This window comes from Ambystoma mexicanum, chromosome 1q (genome assembly GCF_040938575.1).
Source record: "Ambystoma mexicanum isolate Mex_15411 chromosome 1q, UKY_AmexF1_1, whole genome shotgun sequence".
NCBI classification, from domain to species: domain Eukaryota; kingdom Metazoa; phylum Chordata; class Amphibia; order Caudata; family Ambystomatidae; genus Ambystoma; species Ambystoma mexicanum.
This window is the reverse complement of record NC_090922.1, coordinates 1,435,095,946-1,435,114,810: the sequence shown is the minus strand read 5'-3', so window position 1 is coordinate 1,435,114,810 and position 18,865 is coordinate 1,435,095,946. Positions and strand designations below refer to the sequence as shown.

General features: G+C 44.2%; 1 protein-coding gene across 5 annotated transcripts in view; it reads left to right on the top strand.

The window, feature by feature from the left end:
* The window catches only part of SLC6A9 (solute carrier family 6 member 9), a 732,913-nt gene that overhangs the window by 598,030 nt on the left and 116,018 nt on the right, over positions 1-18,865 (top strand). For all 5 annotated transcript variants that reach the window (XM_069642312.1, XM_069642313.1, XM_069642311.1 and 2 more), the window contains one exon: positions 11,272-11,554. In XM_069642312.1, coding sequence (XP_069498413.1) covers positions 11,272-11,554 — 283 coding nt within the window. The remainder of the gene's footprint in view (positions 1-11,271; positions 11,555-18,865) is intronic.

Genomic DNA, 18,865 nt, shown 5'->3' with positions numbered 1-18,865 from the left:
ATATATAGTATTCAGAATTAAGGAATACAATCCTGCATCTTGACATGCATGTCACATGCATCAATCACAATAAAGTGACTTAAATATGCAGTTCATATAATATAATATGATTTTTTATATTATTAGATATATGCTTTCCCAAATGATGTAAAATCAATTGACGGTATGCAGAAATGTCCTTTTCAATATGAATTGATAACATACAAATATGTATGTTTCTACACTGTGGAAAACTGGAGAAATTGTTAGCATGCTTTTTTTAAATATGAATTGACAACAGAAGATGGGCACGTTTCCATATAGTATACATTCAATTGATCAACAGATAATAATACATAATATTACTTGGAGTATATGTACAAATCTGATTGGGTAAATTAACAGTCATAATACATTGGAACTATTTACTTACCAAGTTAAAAGTGACATCTTACTATGATCCTACTCAAGTAAGCATGCAATCTCTCAGCACGCAATGATATGCATCGCCAAAAGTTGCACTCAGATTTAATCGTCTCAATGGATATTTTTCCAGCCATGGTAATATCATATCCTTCATTCATGTGTTGATTATCCGATGCGTAATGATTATGAGATTAATATGCTCTACCTATTTTCAGTTCAGCATTTAAAGTAATTAAAGTATATGAACCTTAATCATAGCATATCAAAGTTGACAACGACCCAACTAAACCACGCAACTCTTAACCAACACTAGGTAATAATCAAATTATTTTATTATTTTTCCAATGATTGCTTAGCTGTGATTTTATTATATAGCACACGTCGTTGATGGCTTCACGCGTACGTACGCTGTGTGACTTCATAGAAAGTAAATAAAACAAACAAAATGGCGGCCACAAAAGACACACAGGACGCCTCACAATGCTGAATGCAGCTCAGATAGATTTCTATCCAAACTATCTAAAATGTAGGTAAGTCTAGTTACTGTAATATAGTTCATCTAGACACTATCACTATATATGTCTAGCACAGCCGATCTCTGCTTAATTTGATCCTTTAGTGAGTACGTATTGGAGAAATCCCATGAAAAAGAAACAAACTAGAAGAACTTAAACCAAGTGACATATGTTATATTAATTATGGGTAAGAAATCTTCATTATACTCCAGCTTTTATAAAAGATATCGAGCAATTACCAAGAAGGGTCATTAATGACACATTTTTCCCCTTTCCAGATTAAAGAGATATATCATCACAAATTATGAACCACAAACACCAACCTTAGAAACGATAGTTGCTCTCCACATTAACTACGTGGTAAGAGTTTGAGTGAAAAATTGCACAACAAGTAAACAAATAATACTGAGGAATCATTGAAGAACCAATAATAAAACAACTAATTGGTTTTTTGTTCTCCCTCCCTCGCCCTTACCTTTCTTTCCCAATGCTTTACTGTACATTTCCCTTCTTGATTTACGTTGGGATTGTGATTAATGTTCCCTACATTTTAAACATGTATTGCCTATATCATTTTCTTATGACATGACATGACTAGAATAGCCTTGAAAAAATCCAGTCCCGTCAAAACACCTGTTGGCTAAGATGGAACAAAACAAGAACCAGTTTAACCTCATACTTTATGAAAATTAATTACAAATACTTGCTCAATACAATTGACTGATTTGCTTTATACAAGTCTGCTACACTCAATAGTTTAAAAATTAATACATCCTGTCACTGAAACATTAGAGCTTTTCTCAAATAATACTAAGCTAGGCTGTTCATAATCTCTAGGAACAATGTGCTTTGATTGATAATTCATGTTTGGTTAGGGCATAATCAGAGTTTCAATTATTCAAGCAGCAGCTTCAAAACTAGCCTACACATAGTTTGGCATAGACAACACTTTATTGTGTGCATAAATGTTTTTCTTTTACCTTCAGCAGCAACCACTTTCCCCACAAGATCTTCTTGTATAAAAGTAGGAGTCGGGGACCTGCAGCCGGGGTGCTTGACCCGGCAAGAACATATTTACACATTGTGTCCTGGAGTAGTTGGAGAGGGGTATGTGAAGTAAAACACTGGTGGCAGAGGACTGAAATGGGAGCTGCATTCTCCCAACAGTGGGATCGGAGAGGGGAAGAGCTAAATGAAAAAGAAAAAGGAACAAAAAACCTTTAGTGGTTGGGTGAGTCAGTGGGAGTACAGGGAGAGCAATGTGAGCTGCGGACATTGAGGACCTGCCTTCCTGCAGGCAGTCCGGGAATTACGTGTGAGGACGATGTGATGGCGGGAGGAAAACAAATAAAGGCACCAACATATTCCAAACAGAAGAAATCGTGCTTCTGGCTGCATTTATTTGCTGTTATGGCACCGATTTGGTAATGGCACACCCTCTGAACCCTCATCTTGTGGTATGGCCCTCGATGCAATCTGCATGTACGGCGGGGGCCATGTTGGATTGGACTACCTCACTGTGTTGAGAGCAGAAGCAGCCCAATCTATTATTTTGTGTCCTTTTTTTATTTTCAGACTGTGGATGTGTGCCCTCCCCCACTACCTCTGTCATGAACCACCCACTACCTCTGTCATGAACCATTCCCCACAGTTTGAATAATACTGTTCTAGGGTCTCAATGGACAGACATTCTAATTCCGCCGTGGCTTGAATCCTTTCTATTGGATGGAACTCCCTGCTGATAAACAGCATGGGTTGCTCCACCCCGGAAACTGCGAGTAGTCCAATTAGTAAAGAGTTTGTCTGCAGGATGAAAGAGCTAGGCATAATTGGCAGTGGTGGATGGTATTGCATGTGCTTCAACTGAGCAAATGTTTCTCCGCTGCATCAATCCACTGTATCAGGTTGAATTTTGAGAACATAAACGAATCGGTAAAGGATCCAGCTATACTTGAAAAGTTGGTTATAAAGCGTCTATAGTAGCCAACTAGGCTGATGTAGGTGCGTAACTCTTCTCTGGTCTTGGTGTTGGGGATATCCTGGATAATCTTGACCTTGGCAGCTTGAGGATTGGCCATCCCTTCCTCCACTTGCAAGCTCAGATGTTTTACCAACAACAAGGTCAGATGAAATTTAGCTAGGTTAGCAGAAAGACCCACTTTCTCTAAGCTGCAAGCGTCCACATATTCATACTAAAGGGGTCTGCCCAAGGAATTCTTAAAATGATAATATTGTTGAGGAACAGTTTAAGTTTGACTGATCGGGCTGGGGTATCCTTTGGTTGGTAGTGGGTGTGCTATGAAAGCAGCACAATTAACTTGTACAAATCCATCTCTTGGTCTTCAAATGCCGACAGGATCTACCAGTAGACCGTTTTGAGGACCAGAGTACATATTTTCTTCTCTGGCCCAATCCATTTGATCGTTTGATGCACCTGTGGCATAGGGTATGTGTCACACTTTGATATTTCATTGAATTTTCAGAAGCCATGGAGCAAACACCAGCTCCTGTTGGGTATGGAAACAAAACTATTGGTATTGACCGGTGGGTCTTTGACTGTCTGATGCTTCGCTGGAGCATCTTCTCTACCTCCTTTCTATGGGCCTCTGGCCGAATCCTGACAGACGTATGGTGTGGTCTCTCTTTCATGAACAAAGCCAGGGGCCCTCCATGGCTAGTTACAGAAGACATATGAAGTTTTATGATAGGATATGATGGGTTATTTATAACGCGCTTAATACCCAGAGGTTTCTAATCGCAGACCTGGGGATCGAACCTGTGTTGTTCCCTGTCGTCTTGCTTCCAAGGCGAGCACGTTGCACCTGAGCTATCCTCCCGAGGCCTTTTTGGCAAAAGGTCTGGAGATTTCCTAGCGGTTCCACAGGAAGGTCATCCAAGATCATAGAACTATAGGCTTTGGTGAACTGACATTGGTGCATAGGAGTGCCATCAAGCTTTTACTGTGTTTTCCTCTAAGCAAACATGCCCAGGAAACAGCTCTTCCCATTGTCTTTCCTTTTCCCACAACAGCTTCCTGAGAAAGTTCTTCAAAGGCTAGTTTAGGCATTCCACTAGACCATCAGTTTTTGGATGTGGTAAATGGAGGTGCAAAGGGTCTGATGTGTAGGAACATTTTCAGCTCGATCATGACTTTGGGGAATGAAAGGAGTTCCTGGTCATTAAGGCTATCCTTGGACAACCCTATCCAGGAGAAGTGGTGGAACAGATGTTTGATCATATTTTGTGATTTGTTACTCCTCATGGGGAAGGCCCCAGGATACTGAGTGGCATAGTAAAGGATGTAACAGTTCCTTGGCTTAGATGGTATGAGGAGTCCCATCACAGCCATATCTGTTTGCAATAATTGCACCTCAGTTAGGGTTGCAGGGGAACCTTGCTACAGGGTAGTGGGAGGTCTTCGGTTTGTAACGGTTTATTGAGAAGCCAACCTTTGTTAATTTCGAATTTTAACAAAATTCACCCCATAGTGTTCTGCCAAAAATGGAATTAATCAAATTAATATTTGTGTTTAAATAAACTATGGATCTGCACAGTTTTGCACCCCCACCCACTATAAAGCAGAGTGCGTTGAGTTTTGGGAGAGAGAAGCACACACCATTTACCCACTGAGCTGCTGTATTGCATCTTCGGTGCAAACTGTGAAAGGAAGTCTCCTTTCTATCTCCACTGGCCTCCCAGATTAAAAACTCAGTGAAGTAACGGAGCGGCGCAGAGTGCGTTGAGTGTTGGGAGTTTTTGGACGTGGGCAGACCCGACTTCTCCTGACATCGTATGTGACATGCTGGAGGCTCGACGGCAGCCTGGCAATTTTGCCCAAACTCCCACAGCACATAGAGCGCCAGCAACCAAGTGCACCTATCACTGCTGTCTGTGGAGGCCGGGCTGCGCGATAAGGTAACCAGCCACTGACTTGTGTTTAGCCTTGTGGTTCTGATTTAAACCAATAACTTTGATACAGCCGCTAACAGAACTTTTCGTTTCTGCGATCTTTGAATATTTAGCTTAATACAGCGGCAGATTTTTCTGTCATAGACAACTTCTATATGCTTAAACCGAGGCCTACCTGTTTCCACTTGAGGGCTTTTTAAATTACAACGTAATGTGGCTTTTTGCTTGTTTGCATAAGGGGCGTGGCAAGCGGCTTGTGGCTATGCTAGCCTGTGCAGCCCCAAGTTCCAGCCTGACTCGTGCAACAATTTGGAATTGCTTTGGGTTGATGCCTGGATTAAGAGGATCCTGTGGATAAGTATTCCTGCTCTGAAGCATATTGAGCTACGCAGGTGAGAGAATCCGTTACCCGCTTGGAAAATGGAAAAGATACGCCTCTTTCCAAGGCCTCAGATGAGGCTCAGAAACAAGACCCTGGAGACACGCCTGCAGCCCGCAAGGCAGGAGATACTCCTCTGGGTCCTCGTTTTTTCGAGTAAGCTCACCCCAGTTTCCGTTGCAAAGACGTGGTTGCAGGATTCCAAGGGAGGAGTTTAATGTGGAGATTTGCGTCACGTGTTAAAAGGGGGGGGAAAACACTGCCTAAAAAACAAGCTTCTCTAACGCTGACAGCTCATCCTCTGCTCATGCCCCTTTGACCACTGCTCTGGGCTGCTCAACCTCTATGCTGGATGTGCCGTTGTCCTTGGGCTGCAAGGGTTTTGCGGATCTTACTGACTCTGAAATCTTACGAAGTGAGAATGTAGGCACCCTCTTCCCGTCCCGTTATGACCAGCGATACAAGAAATATAACGTCCATACCACTTGTCGTGGAGACGACTGTGATTTCAACATACTCGCAGACACCATGACAGTTACAGGAATTACGAGGAATAACCAGGTTGCCCCCCCTCTCCTTGTTTGATTTGTGACTTTAAGATTATAGGGCAGCAGGTGGAAAATCTAAGTGTGCACTGAGCCCATCCCTCACTGCCCCCTGATTCACCTACCTTCACAGTGGCCACAGACGGTAGTTGATCGTGAGGGAGAGGAGGGCCTGGTTGTGAAGGAAGACTTGTTAGTCTCAGTGCTCCTTTGGGGAAAAGAACGGACAATTGGAAATATCCATGGGCTGTCCTGAGAACCATCAGATCGTAAAGCCTGTTCTTCCCCCCAGAAGCCTAAGGATACACAAAGGGTTCCCGCAGAGGAGTTGGTAGCGCCAATGCTCTTCTCAGAGATGATTTTGGAGAAATACACCCAACTGACGTTGCCTCTAAACCTACTGAACTCTTCTTATTTGCTGGCCAGCCTGTCCAGTGGGCTTTGCTTGGACAAACAAACTCAAACATCTAAGACAATGAAGATGCCTAAGAAGGATGAAATGGGTTGTGAGGGACAGTTGGGGTCATTCAACCTGCAACAGATGTTCTTGTCCACTATTTCCATGGCATTGGCTTCCTACATGAAGCTCATGAGACCATGAATGACAACCTGAAATACCAGGTCACGCTCTTGGCCATGATCCACTCCAAAGTAATTTTTATTTAATCTTTCATAGCCTCCTTATAGTCGAGAGTGGACCATGGAGCTGAGTGTGCCAACATAATTCAAAGAAAATTGCCAGGATGCACTGGACCTGGAAAGAGCAGACAAAAAATGCCTCTTAAACTCAGTACTAGAACTTTTGCACCTCAAATCTCTGGTTCACAATAGAAAAGAAGATGGGTGTTCAGCGTGTAATAAAAAAAGACAACCCTTCGGACACCTCTGACTGCTTTGAAATTCACCTTCCAAATGAGGATAGGAAAATGTCAAGTAAGCAGCTCTCGGATGTAGCGCTGGATCAGGGCCCTTTTTTAAAAACTCATCAAGGACTCAAAATAGAAGAGAATGAAGAATGTCAAGAACTGGTCGTGAGTTTACGCATCCGGATCCAGTGTGAAAACATTGACGAGGTGGCTGATCCACCTGTAACTCAACTGAAATCGACAGCATCCTCCCAAACGAGCTCTGATACAACCACAGAGGCCTTTCAGATCTTCTATAAAAATAGGAAAAATAATGAACCTCTCGCCCCTCCGAAACCAGCTCCAAGAAAAAAGAAAGCAAAGAATCTTTCAGTACCTCCAAATCGAAATAGGAGTAACAGTGGAGCCTTTTTGAGAAACCTTCACATTCCCATTTCGCCAGGACCAACATCGCAGACCCTAAAACCTTCCCTCTTAAAAAAACGACAGGAGATTCCCCCCCCCTCCAAAGGAGCAAGAGTCTAAGAAGAATGACCAGTGAAATGAGAATTTACCAGTTAGCAACTCAATGGCGGAATGTTTGGATCTCTATACTTACTCCAGGGAAGATGAAAAATCCAATGCTGAGGAGTTGTCTTCCCTTGACCATCCTCCTGACGATGATTCTATCGGGGAAATTACGTACGAGTACCCTGTCTCCCATCTGCTTAAGCCTACTGGCCAAGTATTGAAGTCGTCCTTTGATCCAGAAATCGTTCATCTAAAAATGACTCTTACACGGGGGATCAACAACCACACTTTTTGACATTAGAGCAAAGGCGAGCAAGGCTGCTGACTATTTGCAAACCATTCTTTCTTGATACACCTGTAGTGATGCCAGACCCGCAAGAGTAGGAATCTAGTAAATCGGACGCGAATCATAGAGTTAGATGAGGTGTTGTGAATAGACGGGACCTCCTAATGCGAAGGGCGGTACATTGTCCCGACACCACAAGACTCTCACATAAGGTGCATTTGATTAGACTATGGTCTACAGACGATGGATTCATTCTTAACCGTGCAAATGTGATGCTAGTATTACATCAGCCACCCATCCTTTGTTTCCTGAACTCGGATGACATTTGCATTGTGGAGTTCCCTAAAAAAGGCTGTCTGGGTAGAGTGATCCTCCACTTACAAACAAGCAGTGTGAAATCAGTGTTGCTTTAGGCTGCACACTTGTAACAGCCTGTGGGTTACGACTTGTTGGATACCATAGACGAGGCAGTTTCTCTGGCTTCCTTTTGAGTGTTGCCCAATCAACCAGAGATGCTTTATGAATTGATTTCATCAACAAACCAAGTGAAGATCTCTAGCACCAATAATTCAGCAAAGTTACTGGAGGACGGCATTCTAAGAGGCTAATTTCAAGAACGGATCACCCTGTTAAACTCCAAAGGAGTGTCCGAGTTAACACCGGCGTCAAACGGACAACGAGCTTGGCAATTCCAGATGGCCTTCTGGAACACAGTTTGGACCCCTTGATCCTCTCTGGGACTTTTGATGTTATTTGTCTGCAGGAGACGTGCCTAGTGATACTCCAATCTTGACTGGATACAAAGTTTCCTTAATCCGGCGTATCAATGCCCGAGAGGTCACCCAGCAGCAGGTTTATTGACCTTTGTGAAGCTAGGGGTGGGGATTAGTCTAACAGATGTTTCCAATCCTACCCCCTTTTTGTAATTTGTATCTCTTGTAATGCAGAAGACAGATTCTGATGACTTGGAACTCCTCCTAATTATTAACATCTACTGGAACCCTTCAAAATTGGTGACAGTCTTTCTTGTACTTGTTGAGGGATTCCTTGGATGACTTTCCATTTACCCAGATGCACCACTATGTCATTGTGGAGGGAGACTTCAACTGCCATGGGTTGTGTCCCACGGAGTGCAATAATCCGACAAACAAGGTGCCTTCAAAGCTGGGTAAAAGGAAATCAAAAAGTCTATTAGACTTCATGGCGGATCAAGATTTATATACATTGAATGGACAAATGAGTGGAGATGTTCCAGAAAATCCGACGTGGCCGGGTCTGGATAAATCCAGCATATGGTACTATGTCTTTGTTTCGAGGGCATTGTTACATCGTGTCACAGGGTTTGAGGTAAGGAGCAGAGACTCAAGTGACCATGCCCTTTTGCACCTGACTTGGGAACTACACTTCTGAATTAGGACAGAATAGGTTCCATTGAGCATCGAGACCTGCTGTGGTGGGTCTTGTTTAAGACTAAAAAGCCAAGACATTTGGTCCATTAACATGCGGTTTGCAGAGTATTTAAAACAGGGGGTGATTCCAACTAGGCTCCCCTCCTTCATGAATTTATGTATATACCCAAGAAGTCTGACACAAAGATCTGTCCTCTTAGACATTCCTTTGATGCTGCAGTAAAGGTGTACAAAAAGCTCCTGCGCAAAGATCGTAGAAAAATCTTCCATGCGGCCCCCAGCCAAAGGCAGACTTATAAGAACTGTGTAAAAGGACCCAAGGTGTCTTTACTACAGTCAGACGCAGAGGCCATGATGACATCAATTGCGAAGAAAGACACTAGAATGACGTGGCAATTGCTTAACGGGAAAGGCCATGCGACCCTGTTGATGCTGACTGGAGTGATACCGGAAGAGTGTTGGTTAGAGTTTTTTGGCAGGCTATTTGAAGCAAAAGACATCTTGCCCCAAGAATCTGATATGGAGACATCTGCCTGGCCTTTTTCTCTGGACTATCGGGATGTGGAGCTGCTATCAAAAAAGCTAATTCTTCAAGAGCGCCAGGCATTGATGGGATCACCAACAATATGATCAAACAGTCCCCAGAGCTCTGGATTCTGTTTATCATAGACATGTTCCATCAAATGTTCAAATCTAGACAAATTCCGGAATCTTGGAAGAAGGCGATCATTGTTCCAATCTATAAAAAGGCCTGGAGGATGGACCCGTCAAATGATCGTCCAATTGCCCTGTTGGAGGCCATGAGCAAACTATTCTCTGCTTTTCTTCTTAAACATCTAGAGCTGGATCCAATCATCTATTAGACCAGACCAGAGGCAAATAGGTTTTGTGAAGGAAACAGGGACCAAATTAAATATGTGTTCTCTCAGCATCTTAAAGGGTAAGGCCCACAATGGAAAATCTAAGATATATCTTGCCTTTGTGGATATGTCCAAAGCTTTTGATAGTATGGACTGCCAACTACTTTGGAGAAAGATGGAGTTATGGAATTGTCCTCCTCCCTTGTTGGAGGCCATTAAGACTCTCTATGACTCCACGTACATCCAAATCCGGTGGACTGCTGAATGATCCCTGACCCAATGCGTCCCTATGTTTACAAGTAGTCCCTTCTCCCTTTCCATGGCGGCCATTCAAAAAATAGGAAAAATGTAAACAAAAAAATGACCTCCATGGAAAGGAAGAAGGGACTACATGTAGTCCCTTCTTCCTTTCCATGACGACCTGTCGCGGATCAGGAGCGCACGCACTGGGGACAGTAATATTCCTAGCGCGTCCGCTCCCGAAATGGAGCAAAAAGAAGGTAAGTGGGGTTGAGCAGGCGGGGAGGGGATTCATTGGTTGGGTGTACGGGAGGGGGGAGAGGAAAACGCCTGAATCCCTGGATTATCCCGTTCTGAGCCTCCTTATTTGCTAAGAGACTGCCACACACCCTCACCGGGGAAAATCAGGAACATAGAGGGCAGTAGGATTCCAGCTATTCTCGGTCGGTAATGACACGGCGAGGGACAATGAGATTGCTTGTTACTATCTAATTGTATATAAAAATATGCATTATATGCCTCTTGCTTTCTTAAACAGTAGGCATGTACAGTTTACTTCCCAGGAGCCTGAGATCTTTATTAACCCTACCAACCAGACTATTCCAAGATGGGTGCTAATTAAGCCCTATAGAAAGTGGGAGAGGGTCATTATCATGGGGTAATGACCAGCCCCCAGGTTAGCGCCCTAGGCAAGCCGGGTGTTGTAAATTGGGAAAGAATCCTTCAACCCAAGCGATAACGGCCCACTCGAGGTCTGTATCGCTATTTGCACAATAACATTGTCATAACTAAAAAGGAATGTTTTTTTTATTTTGGAGCAAACTGAGCATAATCAAGTAACTCTGAGTTCGGTAAATGATCCCTAAGTATTTGTTTTATTGCTGTTTGTTAGTATGGAGAATTAAACTGCACATGCTCCCCTCTGCCTTTGCACAGAAAAAGAGAATTGTCTGTGCTGCTTACATCAAATTATTTGGAAAGAGGTCTGTACCAGAGATTGTAGACTGCATTCCAAGCAATTTGACTGGCAGAGAAGAGGTCTATAATTTTATTTATTTATTTAACATTTGTATGGCGCCTATACAGCAGGACGTGTTTCCAGGCGCTGGATAATGGATAATGGAATCCAGGTGATAATAAACATAATGTAAGCAGCAATATATAACTCGCTTATGTCAAAGGAAATATTGAAATTGGAACATTTAAAGTGTCTAAATGGTCGCTTGGGAAGATGAGGGGTAGAGGCTGGGAACCGTTTTTTTAGTCTGTCGTTCAATGTCTGTGAAATCCTGCTGTCTCGTATGTTTGCCTCTTTTAACCCCTTTGTATCTCTACCTTCGATTCCAGGGGTCGGTTACGGAATGATGGTTGTTTCCACCTACATCGGCATTTACTACAACGTGGTTATCTGCATTGCTTTCTACTACTTCTTCACCTCTATGACGCGGGTGCTGCCGTGGACGTACTGCGGCAATCCCTGGAACACGCCGGACTGTGCAGGTGTCCTCAGCTCGCCGTACAATGCCACCAACACTTCCAGCCTTTACCAAGCAGCGCAGGCAGAGTTCAATATTACCCACCTCGTGAACCAGACCATAAAGAGGACCAGTCCTAGTGAGGAGTACTGGAGGTGAGCGTATTTTCCATTTCACCATTCTCCTCGTAAGTGCCACCATCTGAACACCTTTTTTGCATACTTATTGGTTGTTCTGTGGGTTTAGCGCCAAGGTGCCTCTGATATACCTGCGCTCAATAAATACCTCAATCAACCTGTCAATGTCACAAATCATTCTTGCGTTGTTATCCAGTACTGATTTTCATTCAAATGTATGGCAGCCATTTTGTTTCAACCCAAAACTCCTTTAATTCTTTTTTTTCATACAGGTGTAGGGTCAAACTCTTGTTGCAAGCTGCACAACATCTTCCGAAATATGCAGTGTTCGTTTTTATTCATTAATAGTGGGAGTTGCATTGCCACAAGCCAATGCAACTCCCACTATTATGTCGGACTGCTTTTCATTTAGTAGCATGGAGGCCATTTTGTCTCCACTAAAGACAAATTAAATGTTTCTACAGAACTGGTTTTCATTGGTGGTCGAGGGCATTTTGTCTGAAGTGCAAACGGAGTACTACTGTGGGAGTACCATGTAACTATAAGATTTGACATTCCTAATCACACAACGAAACATTCTTACCACTCTACCTGATTGCAGCACAGCTAAACACTACGACTCAGCTCTTTTGAAAAATAAAGCTTTGAAAATGAAAAGAACCAAACATAATAATTAACGATACAAACTCTGGTCTCAATCTCCTCTAGTTTGACAATACAATAAAAACAAAAATATTGCAATCTGATAGGTGGGGGTTAGTAGGTGAGTCCACTGTCTCACTTCCAGTTTTACAAAGACACAGCTGGGTATCTCATTTTTTATATCACATGTATCGGGGCAAGTCTAATTTGTTTTTTAAAATTAACAAAGATCACAGGTTCCAAAATCTATTGGGTTGATAAATGAAAGCATGTAATCTGGTATCCTGGTTGTGTAACTGTTTTCTGGACATTTCCCCACAGAAGGTAGAGGAAGACGAAATGCAAAGATGACAGGAGAGTATTTCCAATATAAGAATCTGTCCTCAATTGATCTATGATGGGAAAGCGTTCTAGAGCTCAATCCTGTTTTTTAAAAAAAATGATGTATATATTATTGTGCAGCATTAGAAAAGCATATTTCAGTTAATTCTCTGAAAGGACGACTGGCAATATCAAAATTAGAATTACTTTTTGTAAGTTCTATAATTACCTCTGCAAAGGTATAGGTGCATGGCAAAAACATCAAAAGCCAACGATGGCTAATAGCTTGGTTTCATGAATGCATAGAATCATGTCCTATATATACTACCACAGGAAACTTGACCAAATGTCCTCCAAACATCCAGGTGTGCTCTTCTCATATTAAAGATTTGTTAAAGTATGCTTGGTTAAATCATTTCTGGTTCCATGTCTCGCCAGAGCAGTACTTCACTGCGCTCTCCCTCTTTTCCCTGTTCCCCCTACATGCTCCAAGACTGGATGGAAGGGGTAAATGGGTTCTCCCAGCTCCCCACCCCTCCAACACCCTCTGCTCCGCCATGTAACTTGGAAGGGTGGTTCCTGCATTGTCCTCGCTACCTGCCACCCTCCTAACTCCACCACCACTTTCCTCCTCTGGGACAACATATACCGCTTCCTATCCTGCATGACCGCCATGACACCAATGTTGGTGCTCCTCCGGAAGCCCGGCCCGCCCCACTCATTTATTTATTTCCTTTGTAGGGCGCCTAAACCCTTAGGCATCAGGGCACTGTTGCAGACAAGTTTCATTTATACACAAGCTTGATTCATAACAAGGGGTATATTGGTAATCAATTTGGATAAGGCATTCAGTTAGGAAGAAGTAGTTCAGTACATTCAAGACATAGACTGTATATGCAAATAGTCTGTATATGCACAGACATACCTATGCTGCTTCGCTGAACAGCAATTGCAGCATGGTAAGGAAGGCATGCTTCCATTGCTTCATAGTAAAGATATGTCTTCTCGTTTTGGTACATCTCTGGTCTGATGAGGGATGCGTTCACCTTTTCAGGATCTCACGCTCAGTTGTTTTCAGGTCATCATGGCCTGCACCAGCCGCAGAGCTTCCTTCCTTTTCAGGTTGACCTGGAGAAGGTAATGGAGAATGGCAAATTTGTGCTCCGAATGAATAGTTCTTGCAACATCAATGTAACCTTGTCAAATAATTCAGACCATCACTTCAGCACACTTGGGCAGATCATGAACTATTGAGCGATGTGTGGTATATGCCATTTCGCTGTTGTTGTTCTCCTTCTGGCCTGATTTAGCTGTTTTCATTGGAGTCAAGTAGGGTGTTCTTAAATCCTTAAATGTTTCTTTTAAACAAAACTCAGTCGCAGGTCAAGAACAATTTTATTTAAGATGGCAGGGTTTATTTCGGACCATAGTCTCTTTCAGGAGTTTGATGCGTTAATCTGTTTTCTGCTGGGAATATCCATATTTTCCACAGTCTGTCATCTGCAGTTTGGCATTTGTATGTTTTGGTTTTCAATGATCTAGCCAGTACCCCCTCAATCTCTTCACTAGAGGAGATGAGGACAAGTCTGTTGTCATCCCAGAAGAAATGACAAATTAGATGTCTTCTTCGCACAGTTTCAGATAGTTCCAGATGCTGCTTTTTCGATGTTCTTATTTTCTCAAATTTTTCAAAAAGTCGTATTTTATGATCTTGGCATTTTTGATAAAGATTTGATATCCCTTTTAACTGGCTACACCACCATTCCATTTCTCTGCCATTGATCCATATTAGCAACTCTGGAAGCTTTAGTATGTCAATGTGAATTGATGTAGCCCATCGCCTCAATCCGGTCTGCAACACCCTCGGACCGCAAACCTGGAAAGGATAGGAAGCTTCAGAATTTGGAGTGTCGATGATTTTTTCTGACTACTTCTTTGATAACGCAACCTGCTTGGTGGGTCTTCTGCTTGAACCAGATATGCAAATGTTGAAGAACAAATGGTAAAGACCTAATAATCGGGGTGCCAACGCGGTCTCTTTTGAATACTGGCTGGAGTCTTTGCATAGTCTGTACTGTCTTCTTATTTTTTCCCCGGGAAAGCACTTTCAAACTCTGCGTTTTATTTCTTCTGACGATGAATTGGAAGGATTCTTTATACATGGAAGAGTAGGGCGGCTGAGAGGAAGTGGAGGGCATCAGACGCATTCTCTGATAAACTGGCCTGCCGCCTGCTCCAAAGGCAATACAGACTCTTTCCTGTCCGTGAAGAGAGTCCACATCCAACCCCGCCTCTGTGCCTTTAGCAACACGGACGAATTCTTTATTTATATATTTTTACTTATACCGCGCTGGCAGACACGCCCGCAGGCATAATGGCGCACTATGTGAACGAACACACAGGCAACAAGAAATTTACCACACCAAAGCAGACGGCGGAGGAGCAGGCCAATCCTTCTACAGTCTCCACTTCTCCTGTTCCCTCCCAGGTCCTCTGTATGGCACTGGCTTCTCACCTCACCACTAAAACTCAGGACACATCTAGACAGAATTGTGAAGACTAGCATTGCGTCACATCTAGACAGAATTGTGAAGACTAGCATTGCGTCACATCTAAACAGAATTGTAATACTAGCTTGCATCACATCTAGACAGAATTATGAAGATTAGCAATTTGTCACATCTAGATAGAATTGTAAAGATTAGCTTGTGTCATAGCTAGACAGTATTGTGAATATTAGCATTGCGTCACATCTAGACAGAATTGTAATACTTGCTTGCGTCACATCCAGATAGAATTGTAAAGATTACCATTGCGCCACATCTAGACAGGACTGTGAAGATTAGCATGGCGATGCCACTAACCAACCCCACTAAACAATCTCACCCCTCTGCATACACCTCTCACACTCTACACAAACACAACCATACCTCCAAAGCACTACAAACCGCATGCACTTCACTGCATCGCAACAACAACACATGACGGCTACCAACCGAAAAGCACACCTAAGCTCAGTGAACGGTGTTAAGCAAACTGAGGCTGCCAACAGCACATTGCAGCTCTTTTTCCTGCTTGGCCTTACTAACCCATCCCACCCGCTTTCGTTTTCAGATCCGCCAGAGCACCAGGGGACCACTCAGGTGGTGATAGTGCGCGGTACAAATATCCTTTAACATAACATAACATAACATGGAGAAGTTTTGGTAGGGTCAGCAAGGTTAAAACATTCATTTTAACGCCCAAGGATGCCTGTAAACCCTCCCACTCGTCAAGTCTATGCATGTCTCATCAGGTAGCTGATCGGAGCTTCTCTGTTGTACTTTCCGAATGTCTGTGCCAAGAAACATTTCAATAAGCCTTCTCTCCTTCCCTTTTAGAATTTCATCTATTGTTGGGAGATAGTTGGCGTCAAGGGTCACAAATGTTATTTGTTTGGGTAATCCTCTATCCAGACACTGTTCCAAATGATTAAATCAGGATGAGATGACTATTTAGGGGTGGGGATCTTCTGTGTATGTCATTAACATAGTTGTCTGCTTATAAGGAAATATTTACTCTGTTTTTCCAATCTTCTCTCCATATTTAGAGGCTCCAAACCAATCTCGAAATAGTAACCAATAGAACTGCCATAATTGGTGTGCCCCCTTTTTCAGTGGAAACACTGCAAGGTCCTTACCATTAGCCAGTACATATGCAGTGGAACCACATTATAAAGAGGATACACCACCACAGAACGTGGCCCCTAAATGAATTCTCATCAAAGTTGCCTGCGGTAAATTCCACTGAATGTTGTCACAAAAACCTTGTCTGTTTCTACATTAAGATCTGCACGTGCATCTCTGTGTTGTTTTACTATTTGCACAATCAGCATATATCGTAGTGCATGTTGTGCTCTGCATAGAGCTTAACTTGGCAATATTTTGTAATCTGTGTTAGGTCTGTGTGGTCTCGGCACAGTATTGTATATCCCTTCTTTCAGAATTGGTGAGCTAAACCCACCTTTTTCTGGGGCGCATGTCGCAAGTGTGCTTGATGGGTTCAAAGGTTTTTTTATTGTATTGAACCAAATTATAACAAAATTAAGTTGTACAATTTATTTTATGTACTTACTGTTTGCTCGTTAGGCGCTTATATAGGAAGCAAATGCTGTTTCAAAGTGCCCAAAGGGCAACATGGAGGGGACATGGCATGCTAAACAATTACAAATTACAATACAAAAAATAAGAAGGATAGAAATGCAGTAGGGAAGTGGAAGCCGAACCTACTATGACTTGTGAGTGTTCAGAACGTGCAAGTGCAGAAGGGAGAGGGAATGGGATGGTGCTGTGATGCATGTAGGAGAGCAGCAGGTGAAGTGCAATGTGACGTAAGTGCAGGGCTTTAAGTGGGCCGGGGCCTGCCGGGGCTGGGCCCCGGCATGCTCCGAAATTTCGTTTTGAGGCGGGGCCCTGCCGGGGCCCACTATTCTCCCCTGGCAGCCCCGACCGCTACACGAAAGGCATTTTTTTCTACAGCCTGAAGCTCTCGCTCGTGTGCGAGAGCTTCAGGCTTCAGAAAAAAATGCCTTTGAACCATAATGGTGGCGCCGCACCTACGCGGCATCCCTTTAATCAAGTGATGCCCGTGGGCGGCGCCACCATTATGGAGAAAACGTGAGGCCGCTGGAAGCAGAGGCCTTGCTTTCTAAATACTGAAGCTCCCGCGGATTCGCGGGAGTTTCAGTCTTTCGGAAAAAGGCCTCTGCTTCCAGTGGCCTCACCCTTTCAGCCTTAATGGTGACGCTGCCCCTCCACAGCTGGCGAGGGGCAGCGCCACCATTAAGGCTGAATAGGCGAGGCACTGACCCCTGCCAGGCAAGCCTATACAAAATAAAAGCTGAGATCAGCACCCTGTCCCCCATAGGGGAGAGGGTGCTAATCTCTACAAAAGGCTCCCTGGCAGGGGTGCCAGTAGCCCATTGAGCTGGGGCTCGTCGAGGGGGCGTGGCCTAACGGGCCAGCAAGATCCCGCTGTTAGACCACGCCCCCTCGATGAGCCCCGGCTCGATTTGTAGTGCCACTTAAGGCACTGCGTAAGTGCAAGCCACCAAGGGTGGAGGGTGAGCCGAGGCAAGTGCTGAGGATTGGCAGCAGCTGGGATAAGGTGTGGGAGGTCAGCGCCCTGCACACCAATCGGGCGACTGGGAGACTAGCAGAGGAGAGAGGGATGGAAGGACGAGGAGAGGAGGAAGGTCTTGAGGTTCTTCCAGAATTTAAGAAAGTCCTGCTCAAGACGAAGAGGGAGGGGAAGGCTGTTCCAAAGAAGGGAGCCAGCTGAGGAAAGGGATCGACCACCTGCCCTCTGCTTAGTGAACCGCTTTACACACAAGGAATTGGTGCCAGAGAAGCGCAGAAGTATAGCAGGTGAATATTTAGTAAGAAAGTGTCATTCGCCGTCCTGTTTGGCGTTTGTATCCGCGTTGGCGATTACGCGCTGGAAGGGCGTGCGGAGGTTCCACTACGTGATTTCTCTGTTACTCACCCCACGGTCTAGTGGTTTTCCAACATGGCGTCGCTGGTAGTATTTCTTTCCTCCTCTCCCAGCGATCGCGGCGTTGCAACCCCCTTCACTGCGCTAGCTCGCTGCTTTGGGTTTACACGCTAGTTTTTCAGCCTTGACCTCCTCGGTCACTTTCTGTATTTTCGGTCCGCCCTCTCCGGACTATCTCTCTCTCCCTTCCTTCCCTCAGCTATACGGTGCGCTGTTCTCCACGCCCGCCTCCTCTGCCTTACCTTTCGGCTGCGCTGTCATTCAGCCGCCCTGGTTCCTGTTGCTCCGGAGTTGTTTTCTCTGCTGGTACCCTTTCCGGTGGCTATCTTTCTCTCCGGAACCTTCTTTGCTTCGGATGTCCGGCTTTGCCTGCTCCCATCAGCTAACTGCCTCAAGAACTACAACTGCTTGCTCCAGATCCTCTCAAACCGCTACACTCCTCGGAGGGTTTTTTCTGCCTGAACAGGCTTTTTCCCTTCGTACTGTCTCACCTCGGGAAGGGGGTCCCGGGTTTGCTATACTTTAGCACTCACTGTGGCTTCCTCTCGAGACAGATACTTTCAACACAAAAAGGAGAAGGACTATCTCTCTCACAGGCAACTGCAACCGGAGGACTTTGAATCAGGTGAGGAGAGTGGGGAGGAACGGGAGTTAGCGGAACCGGCCAAAGCGGACAGATTGCAACGCCATAAGATGTCGGCAGAAGAGCAGATACAAGAATTATGGAAGGCCATTCAGGGAATCTCCCAAGAGTTACAAACTGTTAAGGCAGAGAATGTAGTCTTGAAACAGATGATTACTGCCCGCGAACCACAATCCCCAGAACTTCCTGTC